Below are 15027 nucleotides of genomic sequence, written 5' to 3'. Positions count from 1 at the left end.
TTAGAATCTGAAGTTCTCAAAGGTCCATACCCAAGAACAGACTCCTGCAATAGCAGCCATCCCAGCTCTGTGGCAAATGTCTCTCCTAGGCAGAAACCTTGCAGCTGACTGAGATGGGACAGCAGGATCTGTAGGGGGATCTGTCGTGTGCTCTCTATCCCCAGGAATCCAACCAAAGGGCCTAAAGTCTCCAGCACTTCCCCTGAGAGTGGAGTCTCCTTTGGAGCCTGGAGAAGAGCATCAGAACTTGGACAATGCACTTCTGACTCAGAGTACCAGAAACCTTGATCAAGACACCAAGCCCCTTGACCTTCTCTCCTGCTCCCAACTCAGCACCCTATGATGCTTACTACCTTCGTTCACTTTCTTAAGCAATGAGCCCACACAGGAGCAGGCAGAAAGTCTGAGAGGTGGACTGCAAGAGATTTCTTGGACTCCAAGAGGTTTGGACAATTAGCATGAAGCATATTATCAAGGAACGGAACCCAGAGGGAAAACGGGGGCCAGGCCTTGAAGACAGGAACCTGTTCAGCAGCAGGAAAGCAAGAAGTAGAGTATTGGGAGACAGTCAGAGAGCATTGTCTGAGGAGCAAGAATTGCCCAGGGCAGCAAATCTGAGTCTCGTAGGGTGGACTCTTACCAGGTTTTGTAGTGCCCTCTCTGCCAGGGCTGCCTGGTGGAGGGGGGTCAGTGCCAGCAGCTGCTCTGGAGCTCTTTGCACCAGCTCCACCACCAACATAATGGATTCATTGGATAGTCTGTCCATCAACTGGATTCTATTATAGCAATTTGACAACAACAGCATTCAGTTGGAACTGGGCCAATTCGAGAAGGGACCACAGAACCCCACAGTCCCCAGGTAAGATGTGACCCCAGGCCAAACTTAGTGAAGCTGGACAGGAACTGATAGTAAACAGCTCCAGGGCCAATTCCCACCATCAAGCTTGAACGGGAGAGAAAAAGGGAGTGACATATTTCTAGTCTTCCTAAAAAAAAACAAAAAACAATCCTACCTGATCTAATGGACTCAAAAGCTCCAAATATTAACTACCATTAACATTTCCCCATTTTATAGATTAAAAAACTGAGGTTCACAGAGATCAAATGTTGAGGTTTCTCACTCCCAATTCCCGTTTTTTTCCACAGGGCCACCCTTCCTCTACTTGTGAAGAGGTCTCATCTTGTTTGTATGTGCTACACAATTTACAAAGTTCTTTCAGGTGTTATCTCATTTGATCCTACAAGACCTGGCCTCACTTCATCACCCAGGCCGGAGCACAGTGGTGCTGGGATCTTAGCTCACTGCAACATCCACCTCCCAGGTTCAAGCAATTCTCATGCCTCAGCCTCCCGAATAGCTGGAATTACAGGCACGCGCCACCACGCCCAGCTAACTTTTGTATTTTTAGTAGAGAGAGGCATTTTGCCATGTTGGCCAGTCTGGTCTTGAACCCCTGATCTCAGTGATCCACCCACCCTGGCCTCCCAAAGTGCTGGGATTATAGGTGTGAGCCACTGCGCCTGGACAAAATAGGTGTTTCTTTTATCCCTCTTTCACAAATGAGGAATTCAAGTTTTTTGATGCATTGTCCAGGACCTTTCACCTCATCTATAACCTTAGAATTTTAAATTATCTCACAGAACCCATATATTTAAACAGATTTGAATGGCATTGAAAAAAGTAAAAACAGGCTGGACACGGTGGCTCAAGCCTGTAATCCCAGCACTTTGGGAGGCCAAGGCAGGCAGATCACAAGGTCAGGAGTTCGAGACCAGCCTGACCAACATGGTGAAATCCCGTATCTACTAAAAATGCAAAAATTAGCCGGGTGTGGTGGACACACCTGTAATCCCAGCTACTCAGGAGGCTGAGGCAGGAGAATTGCTTGAACCCGGGAGGTGGAGATTGCAGCGAGCTGAGAAGGCACCATTGCACTCAAGCCTGGGTGACAGAGCAAGACTCTGTCTCAAAAACATAAATAAATAAATAAATAAATAAATAAATAAATAAATCCCTTTTGCCCAGAAATCAGAGGTGATAACCTGTACCCTACCTAGGATTGCCAGTTCTGGAACTGGGCTAAGTCATACAAGAGCTAAAATATGTGGAAACGCCGATAAAAATGTAAGAAGGCTGGGAAGCTGAGGTAGGCAGATCACTTGAAGTCAGGAGTTCAAGACCAGCCTGGCCAACATGGTGAAAGCTTATCCCTACAAAAAATACAAAAATTAGCCTGGCATGGTGGTGCACACCTATAGTCCCAGCTACTCGGGAGACTGAGGCAGGAGAATTGCTTGAACCTGGAAGATGGAGGTTGCAGTGAGCCGAGATGACGTCACTGCACTCCAGCCTTGGTGACAGAGCAAAACTCTGTCTCAAAAAAACAAAACAAAACAAAAGTAAGAATGAAGTCAACTACTTTTACTCCATTTCATCTCCATATTCCCCAGCAAGACTGTAATACCAGCATTTTCTTATTCTGACTTACAGTGCAGATGGCAGTGGGGTGGTGGTAGGGGTAAAACGAGAAAAGCAGCATATGAGTAAGATACTAATAAACTTCTCTATGGGTAGGGAGAAGCCTTGGGTTCCTATAGCCTTTTCTTCCCACAACCTATATATGAACGTGCTCTACAACATTCCTACCATGGGGCCATCTGACCTAGGCTCAAACAGCTCCAAGGACCACGAACTCACTACCTTAGTTTTTCTTATACTATGTAAAAATCTGATCTCCATTAACGACTCTTAGTCTTGCCCAATGGGGCCACTCGTAAATATGACAATCTAATTTCTACTTGATAGCCCCTCAGGTATTTGAAGGCATTTATCACATTTTTCATACATTTTCTCTCGATCTACTCCTCTGAACGCACTAAGAACACAGTGCCCTGAGCAAGCTACAATCCTCTGGGGCAGCATTGGAGCATTGCCTCCCTCACTTCAGACACTATCTCAATCTCAATTAATGTGGACTAGGTTATTGTAAGATTACTCGGCAGGCCTCAATACCGTGTTGCCACCCTCTGCTGCCCCATGCTGGAGTATATTCTGGGAACCAGTCAACACATAGAGCAGCTTTGAATAAAATCCTCTGCTGTGGGCTATAAATGATGTCAGAGAACTACCAGACAGAAAAACCGCCTCCTCTAGGGCATTCCCTAAGGGCAGATCTTCACCCCAGATTGAGCTTTCTGAGGGGCCAATATTTCTAGCTGCAGTACTTACGGTAAGTCCAGGAGTAGCTTGCTATCCAGCCCATTCAGTTCTGGCCCTAGAGTTGTCCATTCTGGTTCTGGCATTGCCATCCTCCGCTGTAGCTCTGCCCAGATACAGGCCCTCTGTAGGGAAGCAGGGTGAGGCCAGAGCACAACATAGGAGCTAGCTTCTATACCTAGGGTCTCAGCCTCCCTGCTCCCACTAATGTCCAGGCACCCCCTCTCACCAGGCTCCCTCGAACTCTAGTGGGCAGCTGATAGATCATGTGCACCACTTCAAGGAAGTCTACCATGGAGTTGATCTGCTGCAGAAACTCACAGGACATGCCCCCTGCCAGGGTGCCCAGAGCTCTGTGGGTGTGAGAGGCGGGAGATGCTCATTCAACACATACAACAGCCTGTTTGCTCCTTGATATCAGTACTCTCAACATAAGTACAGATGTTCATTCATGGCAATTTATGGTTTGAGAAATTTTTTACATAGATATTCTCATCAGCTCCCCATAACATCACTGCTGTTTATCAGAGAAGAAAATAAGGATTTACAGAGGTCAGGTGACATTCCCAACATCATTCTACTAGAAATGTGGTAAACTGAAACTAGAGCCATGTCTTAGATTCTGAAGCCCTTGGGAGGCCAAGGTGGGTGGATCACATGAGGTCAGGAGTTTGAGACCAGCCTGGCCAAAATGGTAAAACCCCATCTCTACTAAAAATACAAAAATTAGCTGGGCATGGTGGCACGCACCTGTAATCCCAGCTACCCCAGAGGCTGAGACAGGAGAATCGCTTGAACCTGGGAGGCAGAGGTTGCAGTAAGCCGAAATCACACCACTGCACTCCAGCCTGGGCAACAGAGCAAGACTCTGTCTTGGAAAAAAAAAAAAAAAAAAAGGTTCTGAAGCCCATTGTTCTTTTACTGTGGGTGTAAGTAAAGTGATACCTTCTTATTCCTATTTATTCTTGCTTGGACGGTGCCTCTGAAGTCACCCTGAAGTAAACTAATAGTAGCAAATGCCTACTGGGAGTTTACAATGGACCAGGCACTGTGTTACATATCTCACATGACTTACCTCATTTAATCTTCACGATAACTACCTATGAGGCTGGTGCCATTGTAATTCTCATTTAAAGAAGGGAAAACTGACACAGGGAGGTTAAATGACTTGCCCAAGGGCACAAGTAGGTGACAGGACTGGAACCTGAATCCAGGTTTTCTGAGTCCTTTGGCTCTAGTCAGGATAGGCATGGCACTGTGGAAGGACAGGAGGCCAAAGGGAGGAGCTAGGAGAACGTCCATGAGGCAGGGACTATGCACCATTCATCCCTATATCTCCCATTCCATATCACACGGTGCCTGGCACATAGTAAGCATTCAAAAAAATGTTGGTCGAATTCAGCGCACTGCTTAACACAAGTTACTCACTGTAGATTCCTGAGGGTCAGGTTGGTGGGTACTTGCATCTTCTTCCAGAGAAACTGTGCCTACAAGAGAAAGAAAGAGGAGCCACTTCCCAGAAGAGACACTGTCCAAGGATACTCCCTAGAGTAGAGAGGCAGGACTGCCTTGGACCCAGTCCTGCCTCTTCACTCTGTAGGACGCAGCAGCCTCTGACTTTCCCAGATGCTCACTCTTCTCTCGGAGAGTGAGAAAGAAATGAAAGAAAAGGGAAGGAGAAAGAAAAAGAATAGCAAGTCAAATTATAAGGGATACTAGGGGGCTGGGTGCAGTGACTCAGGTCTGTAATCCCAGCACTTTGGGAGGCCAAGACAGGAGGATTGCTTGAGGCCAGGAATTCAAGACCAATCTGGATAGCATAGTACCTTAACATAGTGTCTCCACAAAAATTTTATTGTTTTTGTTTTTGTTTTTTGAGACGGAGTCTCGCTCTGTCGCCCAGGCTGGAGTCCAGTGGCGCGATCTCGGCTCACTGCAAGCTCCGCCTCCTGGGTTTACGCCATTCTCCTGCCTCAGCCTCCTGAGTAGCTGGGACTACAGGCGCCCGCCACCGCGCCCGGCTAATTTTTTGTATTTTTAGTAGAGACGGGGTTTCACCGTGGTCTCGATCTCCTGACCTTGTGATCCGCCCGCCTCGGCCTCCCAAAGTGCTGGGATTACAGGCGTGAGCCACCGCGCCTGGCCTCCACAAAAATTTTAAAAATTGGCCGGGCGTGGTGGCTCACACCTGGAATACCAGCACTTTGGGAGACCGAGGCAGGTAGATCACAAGGTCAGTAGTTCGAGACCAGCCTGACCAATATGGTGAAACCCCCATCTCCACACACACACACACAAAATTAGCCAGGCACGGTGGCGGGCATCTGTAGTCCTAGCTACACCAGAGGCTGAGGCAGGAGAATCACTTGAACCAGGAGACAGAGGGTGCAGTGAGCCAAGATCGCGCCACTGCACCCCAGCCTGGGCAACAGAGCAAGACTCCATCTTAAAAAAATTTTTTTTTTAATTAGCCAGGCATGGTGGTAACCATCTGTAGTCCTAGCTATTCCATGAGGCTGAGGCAGAAAGATTGCCTTAGCTCAGGAGTTTGAGGCTACAGAGAACTCTGATCATGCTGCTGCACTCCAGCCTGAGCAACAGAGTGAGACTCTGTCTCAATCAATCAATAAAGCATACTAGGGATAAGCTGACCAAATAGGGCTGAGGGATGGGTAAAGAAGGTAGACTATATTGAGGGAGGGAGTTCTGAAATTAAATGGGGAGAATTACCTGCTGCTCAGACCAGGGCAGCTCCCGGTAGTGTCTTCGGTTTGCCAGAAGAGCCAAGGAATCCAGTTGTAGCAGCTTTAATGGGAGCAGGGGAAGCAGGCAGTCTGGCCAGGTGGTGGGAACAGGCTGCTGGCAGCGATGGGTATAGCAGTGTAGTGATAGGTGAGAGTCTGGACTTGGCACTCAGAGAAAAGAAATCATGGGGGTGGAAAGGGACCAAAGCTGGGACAGAAGTGGAATGGCATTTGCCACTGTAGCAATAAACGCCTAAGAGCCTCACACTGCAGGCTGCTGTGGTCAGGTGTTGCTGCTAGTTAGGCACCAGGCGAACAAAGTCCCTTAGCTTCTCTGAGCCTTGGTCTTTTCAGCTGAAAGCAGGGTGGGTGGCCTGGAAGATTTCTCAGGCCCTCGCAGCTTTGACATTAGTCTAGGACAATGTGGGCGGATCATGCTGTCCTGCATCTGGAACTGGGGAGGGCTGCTAATGGGTACAGAGCTAACCAGAACTCTCAGGGCCACTGCAGGGTAGTGGGGGAGGCAGCACCAGCCATATGAAATTGCCCCAAAATGGGGAGAGGAGCTCAGCTGGGAGATCTCACACTTACCTGACCAGGGACACACACAGCTGGACCAGCACCTGTTGTACCCATATTTTTCACGCCATCTTTAACCTGCATGAGAATTGGGGGTGTGTGTGTGTGTATGTGTGTAAGTGGGGAGGTATGAAGAAAGGCCTTCCCTGGCCTCAGGGAAGATGCCTTCCTCCCAACCAGAGAGAGCCCGTATCCCTGATTGTCTCACCCTCCTTGCTACTCTCATACCCGAAAGGTCTGCAGCAGTGCTGCGGTCTGGCAGGCTGAGAGGCGTGACAGTTCAGGGGCCAGGCAGGAACAAGCCCCAACCAGGACTCGCCTAGGGATGGCCTGGAGTGTCTGGGGGCTGAGGCCAGGCAGCAGAAGATGCAAGGAGCAGAGTTCCTCCAGGGATAGCTAAGGAGCAAGAGAAACAAGAGGCCTGAAGAGGAAGGGAAGGGTGGTGGGGAAGACAACAATCACAATGCAGCAAGGCAATAAGTATGAGGGGAGTGGAGAGAGAGGAGGGGCAGATGCAGAAGCCAGGGGAAAGGGGGATAGAGACCTCTGGAGAGAGGCTGAGGTTGCAGCTACTCACATCGTGCCTAGGAAGGAGCCGTCCAAGCAGCAGGACAGCCTGTGTTGGGATGGGACCAAAACCAACAGCTCTCAGGACCCAGCAGCCAGGTCCTAAGTGGGTTCCTAAGGCAAACCCTCCAAAACTTCCCACTCCCTCTTAAACATCCCCAGTAACCATCCTCAGTGACTCAGGTCCCTTCGTGATCTGAGGAAAAGGGAATGAAGGTGTCCTCGTGTGGACAGAGTTTACCTCTACTGTTCACCCAGGGAAAGGAGGGGCTGGTTTTATCCCTGAATGGGATTCTCTTGACAGGGCTCAAGCAGGGATGGAGGATGCATGCCAGGGAGTGAGAGAGGCAAACCTGAGCAGGTGTAACGCTAGCTCCCTGCAGGACAGGAAGCATGGCTCTAAGCTGGGGCTCTGACAGCTCCTGCAGGAAGCGGAGGCCCAGCTGAGGGAAGAGCGGGGCCCAGACCTGCAGCTCCCGGGGGCTCAGCACCGCACCTCCAGATGAGCGCAACACCCCCAGAAGTTCATATGCCACCTGTAACCAAAGAAGGTTTAGGACTGGAGAGAAAAGACAGATGAACCTTGAACTTCCTCTCTAATCCCACATCTGAATTTCCCAGGGCTTGGGCTAGGGTTTGGAACTAGGGATTGGACTGGAGTAGATTAGGTTCAAAATGGCAAAGGGTGTGTTTGGGGTGCCACAGACCAGATAGGGAAGGGCCAGGAAGAGGTGGTAACAGGTAAGAATGGCCATGGAGTAAGGAATGGAGGTTGCAAAAGTGGGATGGGGGGCTGGCACCACTGTGCTCAAGTTGACACAATGGGAAAGCCATCCACACAGACCCAGGGGAAGCCCACAGTCTTCTAGGCTTGTGCTGAGGGGCTCACCCGTCCTTCCGGGCTGAGGGTCCCGTTGGCTGCACATTCCAGCAGCCCCCGTTCTACCGGCCCCATCGGATCACTCAGGGGCACTAGGCTCTGCAGCTCCTCAGGGCTCAGGAAACAGGCGAGGGGCCCAAGCCTGAGGAGGGCATGAAGCTGACCTTTGTGTGGTCCCTGAGACTAGCACTAAGGCAGGCCTGGCAGCAGACCGTGTGGGTACATACACTGGGCACTCTGACCACTACACCACCACACAGGGGCACCATCTATAGACCTCTCCTGGAACTCTGTGCTGCCTGGGGCCACTGCCTACTCCCTTGCCCCTTCCTTCCTAGAACACCTACCCACCATGACACCTGTACCTTCCTCTCTCTACCTCTTCCACTCTGGCCTTGGTTACTGATCCCACAACTCACCTGCGTACCTGCTCCTCACCATCCTGGACACTCTGGTTTACCAGGCTGCGCAGCACATGGCGGGCATGCCCGGGCCCCAGACCTGCTGCTGGCCAGCTATCCTCCAGGGCCTGGATCTGAGATGGGGGAAGTTAGCTCGCACTGGGGTCACTGTGGGGTTCTTGCAGGGAGGGGCCACTGAGAGACATGCCATTGACTCTCGTCCCCACTAGCAGAAGATGGGCCAGTCAAATAAAGAAGATGATTCTCATACCTGGTGAGGGCTGAGCTGCAGAAAGCTCTCCAGAGGGAGGTGGGGGAGGAGGGGCAGCACTGCCCACAGCAGCTCCTGGGGCCAGGCAGGCACTTCCCCAAACAGTTCAGGGGCCAGCAGACGCTTTGCCAGAGCCTCCTTCTGTTCAGGCCTCATTCCTGGGCTGTAATCCCGGATGGCAGCCAGGCTACGAGGAGTAATAGGTCTTAACCCTTTGTCTTCTTCCAAACTGTTTTCCCCTGACCCTCTGTAGCCCTGCTGTCTAGATAGGAAGGAGACTCTCTCTGTTTTTGTTTTGTTTTGTTGTTTTGTTTTTAAGATGGAGTCTCGCTCTGTTGCCCAGGCTGGAGTGCAGTGGTGCGATCTTGGCTCACTGCAACCTCTGCCTCCCGGGTTCAAGTTATGCTCCTGCCTCAGCCTCCCAAGTAGCTGGGACTACAGGCGCCCACCACCAAGCCAGGCTAATTTTTGTATTTTAGTAGAGACAGGGTTTCACTATATTGGCCAGAGAACTCCTGAACTAGTGATCTGCCTGCCTCGGCCTCCCAAAGTGCTGGGATTACAGGTGTGAGCCACCACGCCCGGCCTCTCCCTGGTTTTATAGAGAGGACCTCTCTGATCCTTTTGTAGTTCATTAGCATCATGACTGGGTTTTCACACTCATGTATGAGATGCGCCTCTCTCAAACCTTGTTACGATGTTGGCACATTACCTATCTGGCATGAAAGAAAAAAACAGGAGCTCCGGAAGGAGCTGCTCCAGCTGGATGGGGTTGGCCTGACCCTGACAGGAGCAGGAGGAGTGGTACAGGAACCTTACACACTGTCGTTGACTAACAGGGATGGTGGGAAGCGCATCAGGTCAGAGACAGCCAAGAAAGGGATGAGTGGTGACAGGTCAATGAAGAGCTGGGAGGTGAGGCGCGGGTACCGCTGGAGCAGCAGGGCTGTCAGGCGACCCAGGGCCTGCTCCTCGGATGGTGGTACCTGTGGGGACACAGGAATGGATTCTGCCTCTGGAGATGCTCAGTATCCCTGCCACTTCCTCTCTGGAGTTCCTCCTCCCACTAAGGCAAGCCCTCTGAACACTAGGCTCCAGGTGCCCTTGCTCCCCTCTTTCTCTATGCTCACCTGCAGCTTCCCCTGCAGCATGAGTGTCAGGAAGCCCTGTGCAGCCTCCCTCTCTGCTGAAAGCACCAGCTGCTGGAGGTTTTCTGGGGGCATATGCAGGTATGCCTGTGAATAGGAGGTCATGGTGGGTATGGCCTCACAGGGCAGGGACCTCTGGCCATGGTTGTCACCCAGCCCACCCATGGGCCCTCCACCTGTTACCTGCACTAGAATCTGCAGGGCCCAAACACTCTTTTCCCTCTGGAGCAGATCCCACAGCACAGGCTGGTGGGAAGAAAGACAATATGCCAACAGAGCTGTCTTCTCTGTCTCTCCTGCAGCTCCCCCAGGCTTTCCAACTCCACTTGCTGGGATGCTCGTCCTTCATCTCAACTGTGATTCTTCAGATATTAAGCTCTTTTAGGTCCAGGATCATATCTCTAATTTCTCTTGTACCCTCTCCCATGCCAGGTCCATAGTTGGATCAATTAATACTTGCAGACCTGAACCAAATACTATGAGACTATCTAATTCCATTTTACTGGGCCCAGGGCTTGAAAAATGGAGCCCCAAAATGGAGTAAGGAATCTTTATATATCCTACAGAACCTAGCAAAGTGCCTTGCATATAATAGGCATTCAGTGAATGAATTACGGTGTTTAACATATTCCCACCCCTCCATTCTACAGAGTAAAAACTGAAGCCCAGAAAAACTAAATGAAATTGCTTGCCTAAGATCACACTAATTTGTGGCACAGTTGAACCCAGAACCAAAGTTTTCTGAGTGGTAGTGTCCCTGAATCTTTCTCATTCCTGCCTTATCTTCCTGTATTCTGCCAGCCTCCAATTCTCAATCTCTAGGAAAAAAATCAAGAGTCCTCTAACTTGATCCTTTTTCTTTCAGGTACAGAAAGTGCGAGAGTCAAAGAGCCCAAAAGAAAAACAAGGTAATATTTATTGCACGTTTGTGTATCATGCACTGTGCTAAGCCCACAGCATGTATTATCTCATATACCAGTATCATCCCTAGTTTATAAATGAGACGAGAAAAATATTGCTCAGAGAATTTAAATAACTCATTCAAGGCTGGTCACAGAACCAAGATATAAATCCAAGCCTGTGTGACTCTAGAGCTGTGTGCTTCAACTACTACCCCACACTACCGCCTCTGAGTACACGAGGAATTCCCCTGGAGGGCCTTCTCACTGTTCTAGGAGCTCTCCCTCTGGCAGAGCACTCACACTAAAGCAGGCCAGCAGCTCCATCTTGCTTATACCAGAGCTGGGGTTGACAGTGGGTTCCAAGCCTGGTGGGGTTGGCTGCTCCTCCTCTTGTTCCAGGTATTCCCCAATTGTCCGTAGCACACTGCGCCGGCCCTCTGGGCGAAAGGCATCCCAGAAGGAGCAGTTGTCCGGGAGACTGGAGAGCAGTAGGGCCCGACCCAGCATCCCCTGGGCCTCAGCGCCCCCAGCCCCTGGACCCAAGAGGAAGGTCAGCAGGCGGAGGAGATAGTGTAGGCGTGTGGGGTGAGCAATGGCTGGCACAGAGGACTGACAGCGTGGCAACTGGGATAGCATGCCAAGGAGGAAGGGGCCAGGGGTCAGACAGAGTGGGGATGGTCCCAGTGGTGGCAGAGAGGGCAGAAGGGGGCCCAGCAGCCCTTCTAGGAAGCAAGTGTCATTGCCCCCACGGCTTATCCGGCACTGGCCTGCTAGCCAAGGCCAGAAGGGCACCAGGGCCTCATACATGGTGTCATTGGCACAGACCATCACCAGGAAGCTGCCCCCATCTGGGCAGCGTTCCCCACAGGGTCCAATGTGGCAGGGTGGGGAAGCAGTGACATCTGGGGTGGGGCCCTGGCACACATGCTGGACCCAAGCCTGGTTGCTGGGGGGCACAGCCTGTAGACTTGCCTCCCCGCACAGTCGCTCAGCCCACAGAGTCTCGTTCTCCAAGAAGCAGCCCCAAAAGATGTCTGGGGTGAGGGGAACAGGGGGCAGGCCTTCAGGGCAGCTGGTAGGGGGTGGGAGCAGGCCAGCACAGAGCCGCTTCACCAGGCGGCGGTTGGAGCCAGACAGGGCTGAAAAGGAGAGGTTACTACAGATCGCATTCAAAAACTCATCAGGAAACTGGTCATGACAGGCCTGTAGCCAGCCTTGGGCACCTGGTGCCCATGAGACTGCATACCACACAGCGGTCTGGCAGATGGCAATGGTGCTGGGAGGGGGCTGTGGAGTGACAGGCTTGGTGTGTTGGCAGAGCAAGTGGATGGAGAAGTTGGAAATGCTGTAGGGTGGTGCTGGGCCTGAGTGGTTCTCACAGAGGGCCTCCACAGTGATGGCTCGCCGTTGGCGTGGGCTGATGTGGGCTGAGGGCTGAGGAGCTCTGGGCAGAGGCACACCTGCGCTCAGGCAGTGAAGGAGGGCAGGGGGTGGGGGTGGTGATCCAGACAGAAAGCCCAGCGCCTGGACATCCCAGGAAAGGTTGTGCCGGACGCCCCTGGGTGCAGAGGGAGGAGCAGGCAGGATCTGGTCAGTTCACATTTCCTCTGGCTGAAGATTCTGACCCTGACCCAGAGCCCTCAAGGGGCATGGCAAGCATAGGCTTTTCTACAAGTGAGGTCCCTGAGAGTTTAGGCATTACTGGTTGAAATGCTGCGACAGGGCAAAAAGGAGAGAGCTGCCCCGCCAAGCTCCAAAATCACCTAGGAGAAGCCCCAGTTGGAATGCTTTCTGTCCACCTGGCTCCCTTCTGTTTCCTTTCTTCATATGCTTTCAGATAGCTTACACACAACCCTCAGCGGGCCTCCCGTTAAGAAATCTGCTCAGCAACTCAATATGTCTAACTATGCTCTGGCACTGTCGTACTGAAGTAGGAAGAGGGTAGAGGAATCCAGCTGTGTCCTTATTTTCCAAATCCCATCTTTACTAGCTAACATTATTAAGCACTAACTATGTACCAGCACTGTTTTAAGTTGTTTGCACACACAGTATCAACTCATTTAATCGGGTGCAACAACTCTGTGGTAACTAATATTATCATTCTCATTTTATAAATGGGGAAACTGAGGTATAGAAAGATTATGTAACCTGCCCAAGGTCATATGGCTAGGAAGACGTGGAGCTGGGACACCAACCCAGACAGTCACACTCCAAAACCACTAAACCACACTCCTCCCATCAGTTTTCCTCTCTAGGGGCTGATGTCATCAGCTCTCCACCTCTAGATTTTCCAGGCCCAATCCCTCAGAACTGGTCCCCTCTTACTTACCATAAGAGCAGCTGTTGAAGGTTACCTAGGACGGAAAGAGTAAGGAAGAGAACTACTCCAATTTCACTTTCCTTGCCCTGCCACATCCCAGCCCCAGCCCTGGCCACACTCACCTCCCTGGCACTGCCCATTGGCATCAGGCTCTGGCTGCCCCAGAATGGAAAAGACCTCATCCTGCAGGGAGTGAGTGACACGGAGCAGCCCCTCCTGAAAGGCAGCATAGAGGGGGGCCCCCACTGTGCGTAGCAGACCGCCCCAAAGTGCCTCCTCGGACCCTAGCTCCCCTGTTGGGGTAAGCAAACCCAACAGACCCTGCAAAAAGTGAGGAGCTGCCTCCCTCCCATCGAGGCCTGTGGCATTGGTGGGATCCACACTGGGCTGCATCTGCACCAGAGCTTGCCAGCGTGTGCCCTCTAACAACAGCAGCAGAGAAGGCAACCAGTCAGCAGCCAGGACACAGTCAGAGGGCCCATTACGGGTGCAAGGGGGCCGAGTTGGGGTAGGGGGGCCCCCAGGAACTAAGGCTCCCAGCAACACCTCCACAAGTCCACCCAGCACCCCTGCCTGGTGCACCAGGAAATCTCGGGGAGTCTGCTCCTGTCCCAGCAGTGCCAGCAGATCCCCCAGCAGCCCTAGCATTGGCTCCCAGTCCGGGCTGCCTCTCAGTGTCACTAGAAAATCATGGAGCCGGAGAGCAGGTGGCTGGAGAGGTGGGGGCTCTCCTACTGGTCCTTCCCCCATTCTCCCAGGCTCAAAGGAAGAAGAAATGTTGGCCAGGAATGTAGAGAACTGTGAGCGGCTCAGGGAGCCCTGGGAAGCCTGGTGCAGAGTGGAGAGCAATGACTTCAGGAAGGAGAGACCAGGGCCCAGGGACTGAGGCCCAGTAGGTGCAAGAGTCACTGTAAGGAGAGAAACCAGAGGTCACTAAAGGGGAGGAACATAGAGCCCAAACTCAACCCTGCCTCTGAGCACAGTTCTCTACCTGGATCTAAAGATGAGGTGAGGGGATGGTCAGCTGAACCCCTTTCATTGGCCCATAGTAAGTCTTGGCCTGCTTTTCTTAGCCCTCATTTTTTCCTTTTGCATAAGTCTCTGCCTCTCTCCTTTGTCCTTCTATCTAACAGGTTAACCTCCACATTCTTAAAATCTTTTTCCAGCCACCCTCCTCCTCATCCCCAGTTCTGTTCCCTGTTCTTCTCACCTGCAAAGGACAGCAGCAGCAGCAGTAGCAGGGGCCAGAGGCTCAGAGCCATGTTTCCAGGTGAACACTGGTACCGGAGGGGAGTTCTGGTTAATCTCAACTGTGTGGGATAGCCAGGTGAGGGCAGGGCACTGCAGGCAGCCTGAGGCTCCACTGACACTGTAGTGTGGTCTTTCAGGAAACAATATCTGTAACCTGACAGCAGGTTTGTTACCTGAGCCACTGAATATCTGATCCTTTGGCTCTGGAGAAGGGTAGGCTTCTGTGAGAGGAACCAATGATAGGGTATCCCAGGGGCCCCTCAGAGGAACCCAAGGAGATTGCTTGAGTTAGGAGTCCATGATGCAGAAAGGAATAGGCAGACATGGAGATGGAGAACTGGAGAACAGGTGTGTAAGGGTGTAATCTGGGGTTCTGCAGAAATATAGAAAACAAAGAGGATATGAAGGAGCTAAGAAGCAAGTAGGATTTGAAGAAATTGAGGAAGAAAGGATGCCCAGGAGCAAGAAACTGGGCAGCAAGGTATAAACAGATGAGAAATGAAGACAGAGGTCTGGTCCAAGGATGGAGAATTCAGGAAGAGGAAAGCTGCTTTCGACTCACTACCCAGAACCACAGAGTGTCAAGAGCTGAGCAGTACCCCAGAGATCACATAGACCAAACTTTTCAACTTATGGATAAGGAAACAGACCCAGAGAAATGTGACTTGCTCATTAGGCCATTCAAATGTTTTGGTTTTCCCTTCCCCCTGGGACCCCCTATTATTTGGTTCTTTCTCTGTGGCCTAA

At 51.5% G+C, this 15027-nt stretch overlaps 1 protein-coding gene, 1 long non-coding RNA gene and 1 other non-coding gene across 19 annotated transcripts in view; 2 read left to right on the top strand and 1 right to left on the bottom strand.

The window, feature by feature from the left end:
* LOC105491375 (stereocilin) overlaps positions 1-15027 on the bottom strand; it is a 64267-nt gene that overhangs the window by 20871 nt on the left and 28369 nt on the right. For 11 of the 17 annotated variants that reach the window (XR_011606113.1, XM_071066976.1, XM_071066972.1 and 8 more), the window contains 20 exons: positions 14240-14434; positions 13152-13937; positions 13039-13063; positions 11010-12267; positions 9991-10053; positions 9790-9894; positions 9479-9645; positions 8660-8846; positions 8407-8522; positions 7997-8129; positions 7461-7643; positions 7118-7156; positions 6769-6936; positions 6553-6618; positions 5948-6076; positions 4646-4704; positions 3447-3570; positions 3230-3342; positions 641-776; positions 31-227 (listed from right to left, as the gene is read on the bottom strand). Coding sequence is in view for 15 of the 17 variants with exons in the window: in XM_071066976.1 (XP_070923077.1) it covers positions 31-227; positions 641-776; positions 3230-3342; positions 3447-3570; positions 4646-4704; positions 5948-6076; positions 6553-6618; positions 6769-6936; positions 7118-7156; positions 7461-7643; positions 7997-8129; positions 8407-8522; positions 8660-8846; positions 9479-9645; positions 9790-9894; positions 9991-10053; positions 11010-12267; positions 13039-13063; positions 13152-13937; positions 14240-14434 (4249 nt within the window). In the remaining 2 variants the exon portion in view is untranslated. Of the gene's footprint in view, positions 1-30; positions 228-359; positions 525-640; positions 777-3229; positions 3343-3446; positions 3571-4645; positions 4705-5947; positions 6077-6552; positions 6619-6768; positions 6937-7117; positions 7157-7460; positions 7644-7996; positions 8130-8406; positions 8523-8659; positions 8847-9478; positions 9646-9789; positions 9895-9990; positions 10054-11009; positions 12268-13038; positions 13064-13151; positions 13938-14239; positions 14435-15027 lie in introns of those variants that run through there. The other 6 variants (XR_011606114.1, XM_071066982.1, XM_071066969.1 and 3 more) reach the window with 5 other exon arrangements.
* On the top strand, positions 770-14264 carry LOC139355453 (uncharacterized). Its single transcript, XR_011606123.1, has 3 exons — positions 770-859; positions 10673-10715; positions 14196-14264. It is a non-coding gene; the product is annotated as an uncharacterized lncRNA (long non-coding RNA).
* On the top strand, positions 9278-9381 carry LOC112428688 (small nucleolar RNA U13). Its single transcript, XR_003020743.1, has one exon. It is a non-coding gene; the product is annotated as a small nucleolar RNA U13 (small nucleolar RNA).

This window comes from Macaca nemestrina, chromosome 7 (assembly GCF_043159975.1).
Source record: "Macaca nemestrina isolate mMacNem1 chromosome 7, mMacNem.hap1, whole genome shotgun sequence".
Lineage (NCBI taxonomy): Eukaryota > Metazoa > Chordata > Mammalia > Primates > Cercopithecidae > Macaca > Macaca nemestrina.
This window is presented reverse-complemented; position numbering and strand designations above follow the sequence as displayed.